This window comes from Mesocricetus auratus, unplaced genomic scaffold (assembly GCF_017639785.1).
Source record: "Mesocricetus auratus isolate SY011 unplaced genomic scaffold, BCM_Maur_2.0 Super-Scaffold_100010, whole genome shotgun sequence".
NCBI lineage: Eukaryota > Metazoa > Chordata > Mammalia > Rodentia > Cricetidae > Mesocricetus > Mesocricetus auratus.
This window is the reverse complement of record NW_024429194.1, coordinates 7,286,304-7,298,789: the sequence shown is the minus strand read 5'-3', so window position 1 is coordinate 7,298,789 and position 12,486 is coordinate 7,286,304. Positions and strand designations below refer to the sequence as shown.

The 12,486-nt window shown below is 41.1% G+C and overlaps 1 protein-coding gene across 3 annotated transcripts in view; it reads right to left on the bottom strand.

Annotated features, from left to right (window-relative positions):
- The window catches only part of Tmem232 (transmembrane protein 232), a 239,260-nt gene that overhangs the window by 190,938 nt on the left and 35,836 nt on the right, over nt 1–12,486 (bottom strand). For all 3 annotated transcript variants that reach the window (XM_021231245.2, XM_040752937.1, XM_040752938.1), the window contains exon 2: nt 11,961–12,096. In XM_021231245.2, coding sequence (XP_021086904.1) covers nt 11,961–12,079 — 119 coding nt within the window. In that variant the 5' untranslated portion in view covers nt 12,080–12,096. The remainder of the gene's footprint in view (nt 1–11,960; nt 12,097–12,486) is intronic.

Here is a 12,486-nt window from a genome sequence, read left to right as displayed (position 1 = left end):
TTTTCTGATTGTTTCACACACACACAGCCCTCGGGACTTTTGTTTTATTGTGTTGTGTTGTTGTTTGCCATCTGGGAGCACCTACAGAAGAATCCAAAGTTGATTTCATTTTCCAACTTAGTGATGCAGAGCATCAACAGAGATAAATGCGGGTCCTTTGCTTACTTTTACGCTCTCCCTAGAAGCTGGTTTTTAAAGTATGAACCTGAGTGTGTGTTGATAGCCAATCAAACAGTTACTGGTTCGCCAGTACCCCACACTGCTGAACCATTTCCCGTGGATAGATTCGGGGCAACAAAGAGTCGTTTGCAGTTGTGCGGTGACCAGTGATTCCACCAAGCTTCAGTGGATAATTCCAACCCAACAGTCACACAAAGGACCCCCGTTAAAGCCAAAGGGCCACACGACAAAACCAAAACCACAACTCTGGGACAAGGGGCAGGTTGGAGGTGGTAGGGATGAGAGGGAGATAAGGGGAGGCTTTGGGGAAAGAGTAACCAGAATGCACTGTATAAGTGTAAGCAATGGTCAAGAACCAGTTTAATAATCAACAAGAAAGAAAATGTCAAGTACTGTTACTGAAGGCACCACGTGCTTGAGTCACAGAGCACGAAATGAAAGCTGGTGCTTGCCTGAAAGCTTTCTCCCCACTGACTAGCTTTCACAGCCCTGGAAAGTGCACCAGAGAAGAGAGGGGATCATGAATCTTAACCAGCTGGGAACCCTTCACTCTATGGTAATAATGGCTGGCGAGACAGGCCCACCAGAGCAACCACCCCCTGATCAGATTTAATCACTAATCCATAAGATAAAAACCAGATTTTACACTATCATTGGGCCAAGGGCAGGCCATAGGACCTATGGGTGATGCTACCACTTTTATTCATCATGTTAACCCAGCTTCTGATGACCTATTGCTATACCCATAAGATAACCCATTTCCCAACCCTCCTCTGTTAGCAGTAGAGAGTGATGACTGCAAAGACCCACAACCCATTGAGGTGCAGGGGATAAAGATGGCAAGAGTCGGGGTGGTGGATGACTACAGGGCAACAATGTCTTCTGGACACAGCAAGACAGCTAAACAGATGAGCTCACAATGGCAGTGACGGCACACACAAGATCCGTGCAGACTCCAGCCGGACCAAATCCCAGCACAGAGAGGAGGAGCGAGCATTAAGTCCCGGCCCTAGTGAGGGGTTACGGGCAAGTGATGGCTGCTGGAAGAGGGAGAGTCAGCTTTCTCTAACAGTGTAGCCCCTCATGGGTTGACCCTGCTCCACTGGAAGACCGCACATCCAAGAATCTATAGGCAGCACAAATTGGATTTGATGAGTTTCTTAAAAAGGAGAGAGAGAAAGAACACAAAGTTGGGTGGGTAGGGAAAAGGCGTGGTCCTGGGGTTATTTAGAGGAGGGGGTGAATATGAACAAAACGTGTCTTATGAAATTCTCACAGAACTAGTAAAAATGAGGAAAAATAAAATATAGGTGCTCACACAAATAAATCCTTCCTTTTAAAAGGGGGGAGGACTTATACAAACTGAATAGCTAGGTAATAATAATCAGTTTAATTATCGTTAAATATTTGCACACTCTTTGCGGGTATGTCTGTCTTAAGATTCTTTGCTATGCCGAGTGTGGGCACATATGAAATTTCCCTGTGTACACATGATCATATTTTTTCCTCTATGCTATAGGAATTTTCTCCTAGATGGGAGGTAGCCTGGGACCAGGTCTTGGGAGGTATTTAGATTGTGAGCTAGTGTTAGAATTTTATGTGTGATGTGATTGGAAGGCCGCACGGAGTTTAAAACGAGAGCACGAAAAGATGGCGTCTATATGCTGAAAAAGGAATCTGAGGCTGCTGTTTAGAGAGCAAGTGGGTGAGTGTAGAAACAGGAGCCCACGGGAGGCTGGGCACAGTGACAGGAATTAGATGAAGACGACATGAAGGGACAATGGGTGACAGATGAAGAGACTGTGCTTGGAAATATGAAATTACAAAGCACCAAGCTACGGTCTAGCTGTGAGACCACAGAAATATGCTCTGTGATTTACTATTGATACAGCCATCTAACATTCTTCCCCATGGCTTGAGTTTAAGTTCCTTTGTATTGTCATGTGCGTGTATGTGTGTCATTAATACATATTACTGATATATTAATTAGATATATTAAATTAATAGATGTAATTTGCTTAGTGAACATCTGGTGTTTACATGTGCTGATTGAAGTGTACAGAATGTACATTGTATTATGGAAAGGAAAAGAAGGCTTAAGTATCACACTGAAGTATATATCTTCAAAAGTTAAAAAGAAAAAAGAAAAAATACTATTTAAAACAAGCTGCAACTCAGCCAGGAAGTGGTGGCGCACGCCTTTAATCCAAGCACTCCAGAGGCAGAGGCTGGTGCATATCTGTGAATTCAAGGCCAGTCTGGTCTACAGACAGCCACGCTACACAAAACAGTGAAATCTTGCCTTAAAAAACAAAATAATTAATTAATTAACTAAAATATGAATAAGTTGCAACTCAAGGTCTTGGAGTTCTTTTGTAGTATCGGTCAGAATCATCTGTTGGTGTTTGCAATGTGTGTCTCTTCATAATAAAACAATACTTATGAACTTTAAACAGACTTCTCCTGATGCCAAACACAGGCACCCAAGTATACCCATACACAGGGTTTTTAATAAAAATTTAAATTTTATTTTCTGAAATGAAGTATTTTACTTCGACTTCCTCATAAACTTAGAATGCATTTATTTCTAAAGCAAAAGAAAGCCTTGGGATGAAAATAGTATCCAATTCAAACTCATGTGCTTAGAAAATCTTATAAATAATTTCATTTTTGTCAATTATTTTTCAATATAGGTTGCGGTCTGTAATGCTCCACTGGAAATATGCAAAGTTAACAATTTCCTACTTTCAGTACAGATATTGAATGCCTTAATTGGTCTCCCACAGACCATGTTAATAAATATTAAACAGGAAATAAATACAGCTATTTTTTAACAATTTCTTTCCCATTGAAAATAGAAAAAACTAATCCTTCTATGAGTCATATACAATATAAACATAAATATACAGTAAGCCACAGGAGGAATGGTAAAAAAAAAATAGCACAGGTATTTGAAAAATAAGAAATAATTTAGCTTCCTACATTCCAATTCCTTCAAAATATCAAAGGATTTCACAAAGATAAACCCAATCTATTCCATTGGTTTTTTTTTTTTTTTTGGTTTTTCGAGACAGGGTTTCTCTGTTTTGTTTTGGAGGCTATCGGTCCAGCCTAGCCTCGAACTCACAGAGATCCGCCTGCCTCTGCCTCCTGAGTGCTGGGATTAAAGGCATGTGCCACCACCGCCCGGCCCAATCTATTCCATTGTTTAACCACAATGACCATTATTTTAATTTTACATAGAAGCAACCATACTAAAGTCTCCTGATTGCATGGGTACCTGATCCAAACTGACTACATCAACTGCAATACAGTTCATTCATAAAAACATAATGAAGGTGTTCTGCTATCTCCAGGGAGAGCTAGGTGAGGAATGAGAATCCGGCCTCAGGAAGCTCACAGTCTGGGAAAGGGATGTGTCTACGTCCTATTGACTGTTCTGTTGCTGTGATGAGACGTCATGACCGTGGCAGCTCTTCTAAAAGGAGGCATTTAACTGGAGGCCTGTCCACAGTGTCCGAGGGCCCACGGCCATCACGGCAGGGAAATGTGGCAGCAGGCAGGTAGGCATGGTGCTAGAAGGCTTGCGTCCTGGAGCACAGGCACAAGACAGAAAGCTAACGCAGGGCAGTGCGGGCTCTTGAAATCTAAAGCACACTCCCAGCGACACTCCTCCAGCAAGCCTACATGGAAGCCTTCCCAAAACAGTTCTACCAATTAGGGACCAAGCCTTCAAATCTATGTGCCTATGTGGGCCATTCTCGTTCACACCAGCACACTTTACAAAACATTTCACGTAACGGAGACATACTAGGGAAGGGTAGTGAAATGCCACGAGAACTTAATACCCTTTGGTGACTCAGTATAGATGAGCTGAAGTTTCCCGTTGATGGAATGCAGACAGTACCTCACAAGGCTCTAAAAGGCAGTAACCCAGAACACACCGCCTCTTGGCTGGCATAAACTCGGTGGTGCTGCATAGCAGTTAGTTACAATGCAAAGCAGTTAGTTACAATGTGACTGTTTTCCTTTGACCATTCAGGAAAACCCTGGTGCTGGAACCAGGCTCCTGCAGTGTGACAGGTACTGGGGGACCGTGGAATAGTGGGGGACCGTGGAATAGTGACTGTCCGTTCACAGTACTTTGTCTGCTACTTTGGATTCATAATTGCACAGGGCAGAGGGACTGGGTAAAAGCCAATGAAAGCCATGCTAAGTCAAAAAAGCTAAACTTAAAAGACTTCATGACTAGTGGAGGGCAGGGAAGTTGTGAGCTGGGAACGCAGATGGGCCTCGTGTTTTTAGCCTACGTGGGAAGAGCACATCAAGAGAGCCAGACAGGAAGAATTTAGGCAGGTTATTTATACTACTCAAGATGTACTTGGTTTGCTTTTTTTGTCCTATGAAACAGCCATACACTGTATTCGTGAAGCAGGAATTGAAAAGGAGAGAAGACCTGCAAGCAAAACTCTAATTTTTCCTCTGTGTCAGAGATAGTTAAAGCTCAGACTTTTCAAGTAAAAAATTCTTAGTAGGAAAAATAAAGCCAAGAGGAGATGTGGGGGTGAATCCGAGAGAGAAAAATAAAGTGAAAACAACAGAAAGATGCCTCGGAGACTAACAAGTGGGATTCAAAGTATACTTGAATTAATATAGAAAACTGTCCATTACTCAGAATGCCTGGGGAATGGTGTACTGAAGTCCCATATTTTGGCCCATATGTCTCTGCAGCCTATGGCCACTGTTGAATGGATCTGACTCAAGCTAGCTCAACCCAGTCCTTTCTCTGGTAATTTTAAATGATTGGCTGAATGTAGATTTAGGTTACCCTAAGACCCCATATTCCAATATGGAATCTTAGAATTTCACAAAACAAAGAAAGTCATCAATCAAGACAAATTTGATGGGGGACGTCCTTCTGTATATATGTTTCTCTTATTGGTTGATGAATAAAACAATGTTTGGCCAATAGAGGCAGGAAGATAGGCGGGACTAGGAGACGAGGAAGATTCTGGGAAAGGTAGGCAGAGAAAGACCACGAGGAGACACCATGTAGAGCCAGGCAGGATAGGGCACGCCAGGCATTCCCCAGTAAGACAAGGCCATGTAGAAATACATAGATTAGTAGTTATAGGTTAATAATTAAGACAGAGCTAGCCAATAGGAAGCCCTAGCCATCGGCCAACCGTTTTTATAACTAATATAGTATCTGTGTGTTTATTTGGGGCTGAAGTGGCAGAGGGACCTGGAGGGACAAGAAAATCTCCAGCAACACATATTTAAAATACATTGGTGGTGCATTTTGACAGGTACTAGGAGATGGGGGTAGCTTTTCTACAAGCCCTAGATGTTCTCTGAGCTTTGGGGTTTGTGGAAGCCAGTGGTCTGCTGAGTTACTAGATTCCACCTTCCTATTAGTCACGGGGTGTTAGTTCTGGCACAGAGGTGGGCAATAACAGCTGTCATGAGGTTAGAAGTAGGCTAAGATAAGGTAGGTAGCCTTTGGACCCGCATTGTTCCAACCTCTCCACAGCACTGGAATTCTAGTTAGTCCATCATACATACACAACTTCTTTTCAGGAGTTTTGTTCACAACTGCTTAGGAAGGAGTAGGCAGTGTGGCTTGCTGGAGAAGCCGTGTCACTGGTGGGGAGAATTCGAGGTTTCAAAATCCCACCCCGGGCCCTTCCCGCCCTCCTCTGCCACCCTGGTCTCTCTGCTTCTTCTGTTTGTGGACCAGATGTGAGTTCTCAGCTACTGCTCCCGCACCAAGCCTGCCTGCATGCCGCCATGCTCCCTGTCATGGTGGTCGTGGACTCACACTCTGAAGCTGTAAGCAAGCCACAATTAAACACTTTGTTTTGTAAGTTTCCTAGGTCTGGGCCATGGTGTCTCTTCACATCAATAGAAAAGTAACTAAGACAGAGAGTAATATTCAGATTGTGTCTGTCAACTTAATCATGACTCCTTCAGTATGTGCTAAGAAAATGGTTAGCACTCAATGAAGAAAATAAGGCCTGGCTGTGCCTTTCATATGGCGTTCTGTAAGGCAGCCTTATTACATCATCATCTTCATCATTATTAATTGAAAAATGAACCCATTTCATGAAAAAACTTCATAGTACCAAATAACAAAAAAAAGAAGAAAATAATCTCCAAGCTGTACATATCTGAAGAATTATCAATACTGAAGACTAAAGGACATTAGAATTCATGTTTAAAGACTTGGTGAAATCATTATGAAAGTAATTTTGTTATAGAAATTTTAAAAATTGTTTTTTCAGTGTAAGTCAATACAAGAATGAAAAAAGCAACAAAAACTTAAAATACTCTCTTTTTATATATAAATTTGACACAGCATGTAAAAGCAGATAGTGTCTTAGGGCTTCTATTGCTGTGAAGAGACACTATCACCACAGCAACACTTATAAAATAAAACATTTAACTGGGTGTCTTGCAGTTCAGTCCATTATCATCATGCTGCAACATGGCAGCTTGCAGGCAGACACCGTGCTGAAGAAGAAGCTGAGAGTTCTACATCTTTGATCTGCAGGCAACAGGAAGTGTTCTGAGACACTGGGCTTAGCTTGAGCCTGTGAGACCTCAAAGACAGCCTGCACACGGGCACACTTCCTCCAACAAGGCCACACCTACTTCAACAAGCCTCACCTTGTAATAGTGCCACTCCCAGTGATCTTATGGGGACCAGTTACATTCAAACCAACACAGGCAGCAATTGCAAATTATAATTAATATCGCTTCTCCTAAAAAGCATAAGTATCCAGGGATAAAAGAGGTCTGCCCCTTGCTACGGCCATGATGCATGTAGACAGATGGGGCAGGAACTCTGGAACAGACTCATTAGCCTGAAGAGGATGGACAAGGAGTCGAGTCAGTGACACAGGAGTACACGGCAGTATGGACACTGCACTGCCCTGAATTGGTCATGCTTGACTCGCTGGTCCCGGCCTGGACTTCTGAGGCCAGACACTGGAGACACCTTCTGTCACACTTGACTTGTGTCAACAATGGCAGCATCTTCACACCATGCATGTCCAATGGACTTCACGGTGCCAAACAAGAACAAGAGAGACTTCACTGCCAAGATCATCTGTAATCTGATATGGTCTCCAATTCTGTTTTTATATGTCCTTAGATTTAAAATTCACAGAGCAGTCTTAGTAAACGCTTTCAAAATGCAGGTCCTCCAACTTAACAGCCACTAGTAAATGGAATTCCAAGCAGACATGGGAAGAAAACGCCATTCATATGTGCTGAAATTTGAGCAAAAGCCATGTAGAAGAATGTTCAGAATGCCTTCCCTTTCTAAATGTTTGCTCTTGACGTTATAAAATCTTTCTTCTGAGTTTGGTAACAGTACGAGGCTCTCAAGGCTGTCCCTAAGAAGCACACATTAAAACACACAGTCTTCTGATAGTTAATGCCATCTATCCTCAAAGGCTCTTACTGATCTCGGAGATTTAGTCAGTTACATGGATAACAGTATTTGAATTCATATATTTCAATAACAAAGACAAATTTTGCTTGAAATGTTTTGCTTAAGAAAAGACCTTCCATGAAAGGTAGAGGAAGCAGGAATAGTGGAAAAACTGAAGGGGAGGAAATAGGGCACAGGTTGGATATAAATACATTATATGCATATATTAATAACATTTAAAACAAAAGGAAAAGATACCCACGTATTTCATTCTTTCCATTTCTCCCACTGTTCATTGAAAGTGAAATGACATGACTGATAGACACACATGCATGTGGCTTCCCAAAACTCCTGACACTCACATCCGCAGGACAGAAAACCCAGGAATAGAGTCATGTGCTTACAGCCAAATGAGTTTTCACAAAGATGCCAAGAACATATATTAAGGAAGGAATCTTCCATAAGTGGTACTGGGAAAACTCAGCACCCACACACCAAAGATAAAAGCAGACTGCAAACACAAAACTAAAATCAAAATAGATCAAAGAACTAAATGCAGAGCGTTAAACTATGAAATACTAGGAGGAAACATGGAGGAGATGCTGGTCTAAACAAAGACTTTCTGGACAGCATCCCCCAAATGCAGACAACAAAAGGAGTAGAGATGAGAGGATCTCATTTCAACTTGGCACAACAAAGACAAGAATTGAAAAGGGAGCTGAGAGACACAGGTGAGACATTTGCCAAAGATTCATCTGAGCAGGGCTGATGCGTACAACATGTGAGGGACACAAACCACTCAACAACGGTAAAACTTGGCAGCACAACTATAAAGTGGAGAGATTATCTGGATAGATACTTACGTTTTTAAGAAAGGAAGAAACACAAATGGCCCGCAAATTTGAAGAAGGAATTCTCGGCATCACTAATAATCAGGGGAAATAGAAATCCCAATGATGATAAATACGCCACTTTACCCTGGCAAAAGGGCTATGTTGGGGGGTGGGCAAAATCAGTGAATTATGAAGAGAAGCTTACTCTTTCCATTGTGGGTGAGAGTAGGAACTAGAATAGCCAATATTGGAAATGGTGTCAAAAAAGAACTAAACTAAAAATGAAGCTACCAGGTGACCCATCAGTTCCAGGGGCCAAACAAAGGCCCACCATGGAATAAATGGGTAAGGAAATGTGGGGTAAGCATACAAGGGATGCTATTCCACCACAAAAAGAATGAAAAGCCCATCATTTCCAGCAACATGATGTAGCTAGGGGACACGCTGGTTGGAATAATCCAGACACAGTAACCTATGCTGTTATATGTAGAGGCTAACATAGCTTGTCTCCTCAAATTTGAGGGTAGAATAGTGTTCATAAACTCTATAATGGGGGGAAAGGGATAAAGATAATATCGGTTACCAATCAGCACACAGATAGGAATAAATTCTAGTTAGTGCACTCTAGAATAGTAAGGTTTTAGACAGTAACTGCTTTAAAGATTATGTACCTCAAAAATATCTTGAAGGGCCCAAGGGTTCCCTGCACAAAGAAGTGATGAGTATTCAGATTTGACATCACATGTTCTGCATAGGTATAAAACTGTCACAATATGCAATGTGTATGCTATATCAGTTGAAGCAAAGTTTAAATATTAAATACACGTGACTTTTCCACTGAGCATGAGGCAACCTTCTGGTGTCACAAAATGGGGTCAGGAATGCCCCTTCTTGGGAATAAACTCACAGATGTGCAATGGAAATGATACCCAAGGAGAAAATGCAGTGAGACAGGGGATTTTTAATTCTCTTCCCATCAGAAGGTGTTACGTCAGAGAACACTGAAACTTAGACAGTTCAAATAGAAAAAAAAAAACAGGTGCTAGAAAATGGGGATAAGTCAGTGTGTACTGTGTGTCAGTAACACATACGAGCATCTCTTTCCTGTGGCTGGAGAGTCAAATATTCTTTATTAACCCAAATGGTTCAAAGCCCAAAAGTGAATGTCTTATTCAGCTGAGCAATTGCTGAGTCCTCTGGAAAGACAATAAAGACATACTGGGGATATAGAGCATTGTTAGTAGCTTTGTTACTGAGAAACTAATGTGGCAAACTACCTACAAACATTTCAAAGGCAAGAGTTAAGCTGCTATAAAATGGCAGAATTATTATAGTCAACACAGACACTTCTTTTTCAGACAGAAGAGCTGAGATATGCGATCTAGGATGGCATGTCTGCATAGAAGGTCCATGCTTGGTTTTCCTGCTACTGTGTCGTCCTCAACATACGTCTTCCACTCTGCGGCTCGAAGCGTCTGCTCTAGCTGCTTCAACCACACCCCAGTTCTCACCACAGGGAAGCAACAAGACAAACTTCTCCTTGTACATGAGCACAAAATTCAACACTAGCAAAATGTCTGCTAACACTTAAAGGGGTCATACCAGCGGTTACATCAAGAGCAAGGAGATCTGAGAAACGAGTGCTTTGATGCTTCACTGTGTACCCTACTAAAAATTCTATTAACATGAGTAAACGAGAAAATGGACCTCCGTGAGGTGCAATCAGCAGTCTTTGCCACAGTGACTACACCACAAGTTGAGTAGGAAATCATACCCACTGTCACTAGTGGGATCAATTCTCAGATTATCATTTTTGCTGCATGAGGCTAATTTCCAATTACATCCCCATTAAGGTAAATGTTGAACCAAGGAGGAAAAGCATATATGCCATTACCCTACCACGCTTCTGTGACCTTGACAATGTTAATTCGATGAGGGTAAAGGGAAAAACTGGGACACAGTGTGCTTGCTTCTACAACTGAGAAGTTTAATGATTTCCTGAATGTGTTAGGCACAGAGTGACCTGTGATCAGATCAAACTACAAGAGGGTAGCTCAGATCTGGAGAAAATTGTATCAGGTAAGTAGAATTGGAATTGAGTACTTATTTGAGAGTTTAAGTTACCTGAAGTTAACTCTGGTCACCAATAAACTAGGCATGTATGAGATACACAGTAACAACTTACACACGTGTAAACAAGTTAGTGAGATACACCGTAACAAGTTTGAAATACCCAGCTCCTTGCAAAACTCCTTTAAACATGACAAAATAAAATTTATTCTTTCTTACAAATATTTCCAATATATCCTACATGTTACAGGCACTTCATTTATATGGCCATCCCTACATTAAGCACTGGAAAACTTGGAATTTTAAATGTTGTCAGTCCTGCTATGATTTCCCTCTGCTGGCTGGGTTTCTAAAAGTAAAAAATTTACTAAGTCAACATCACTTGGGACTGCTATTTCCATTTCTAATGTCTTCCTCTGGATACATGATCATTTTTACTTGCTTATCTGATGTATTGGTACAATATTGAATGCATCACTGTGGGGCTATTGATAGATAATAACCTTTCCTGCCTCCCCCCATTTTTATACAGATTAGTACGATGTTAGAACAAAGCAAGAACTACAACAACTGAAGAAACTAAATAGACACAGGAAAGTCTTAGCAGCAGCAATCCTAAGGTGCACATGCATTCATTTCAGAAACTTTATCCTGATAATTTAAAAACGGGAAAACATTCCAATATTTCTAAATATAAAAGCAAAAGACTAAAAGAAACTAAGACAGTCATTGTTAAAAGTTTTTGCTCATTCGTTTCATGAATCCAGTAGCAACTTAAATTCTATGAAAATATGAAAAATGTTTGTTTCAAATAAAATATGTGTAATTCGCAACTTTTTGCAACATATGGTAATATAATACATGATACTAATTGAAAATATTCATCTTTCACATTTTATCACCAGTTACAAAGCTGCAATGCTTTTGTAATTTCTCAAATTTTAAATTATTCTTTTCCCATATATCATATTCTGACTGAAGTTTTCCCATCCTCCCCATACCTTCCCCCCCAATCCACTCCTCCTACATTTCCCTTCAGAAAAGGTATGCCTCCCAGGGACATCAACCAAACACAGCACTTCAAGTTGCAGCAATGATGATGATGATGATGATAAATAGGCACCTCTCTTTGTATCAGGCTAGATGAGGCAGCATAATCAGAGAAAAAGGGTCTCAAAGCCAGGCAAAAGAGTCAGAGACAGCCCCCACTTCCAATGTTAGGAGTTCCATGAGAAAATCAAGCTACACAACCATAAATATCATCCCTGACACATCTTGGAGCACCAGGAACCAGAGACTGGTGACCCAGAGACCTTGGATAGTACCAAACAAGACCTGAGAGGGGGGAAAAGGGCAGATTTCACAATGTTTTAAACTTTCAAAATTATCTATAATGAATTGGAACCCCTACATAAAGTGACATAAAACCTCAAACTCACTTTGTTTTGGGACTCTTCTTTCTATTCGCACTTTCCAAATTAAATTTCAAGAGTTCTTCATGGTAAGAGGAAGATATTACTCCAAACTTATTGATCACCGGTGACTTGTTAGCCGGCATTGTTACAGATCAGAAACCTAGAGAAAAATTGTAAATTCTTGTTAGAATACAACACAATATAAAATAACAAATCATGTGAAAACTTATAGAGTATATCAAGAAGAAAACCATGCAGACTGAGGAACAATTTAAACTGACTTGTAGGAATGAAACCTAACGTTGGCGCCCAAACCCACGTGTTTTCTATGATGTCACTGTGCAAGCTTATCTGTTCACATGATTTGTAGTCTTATTATAATTTACAGTCTTGTTTTCAAAACCACTACAAGAACAGTGCAGCTGGCTAGGAGAATGGGCTACACACACAACAAGGCCAGTGGGTGTGTGTCACTGCTCTGTGCCCAGTTCTCCACTCTAAGCAGGGAGAGTGACTCCATCCTGTGCCTGACAAGGGAGTGGTATGGGCT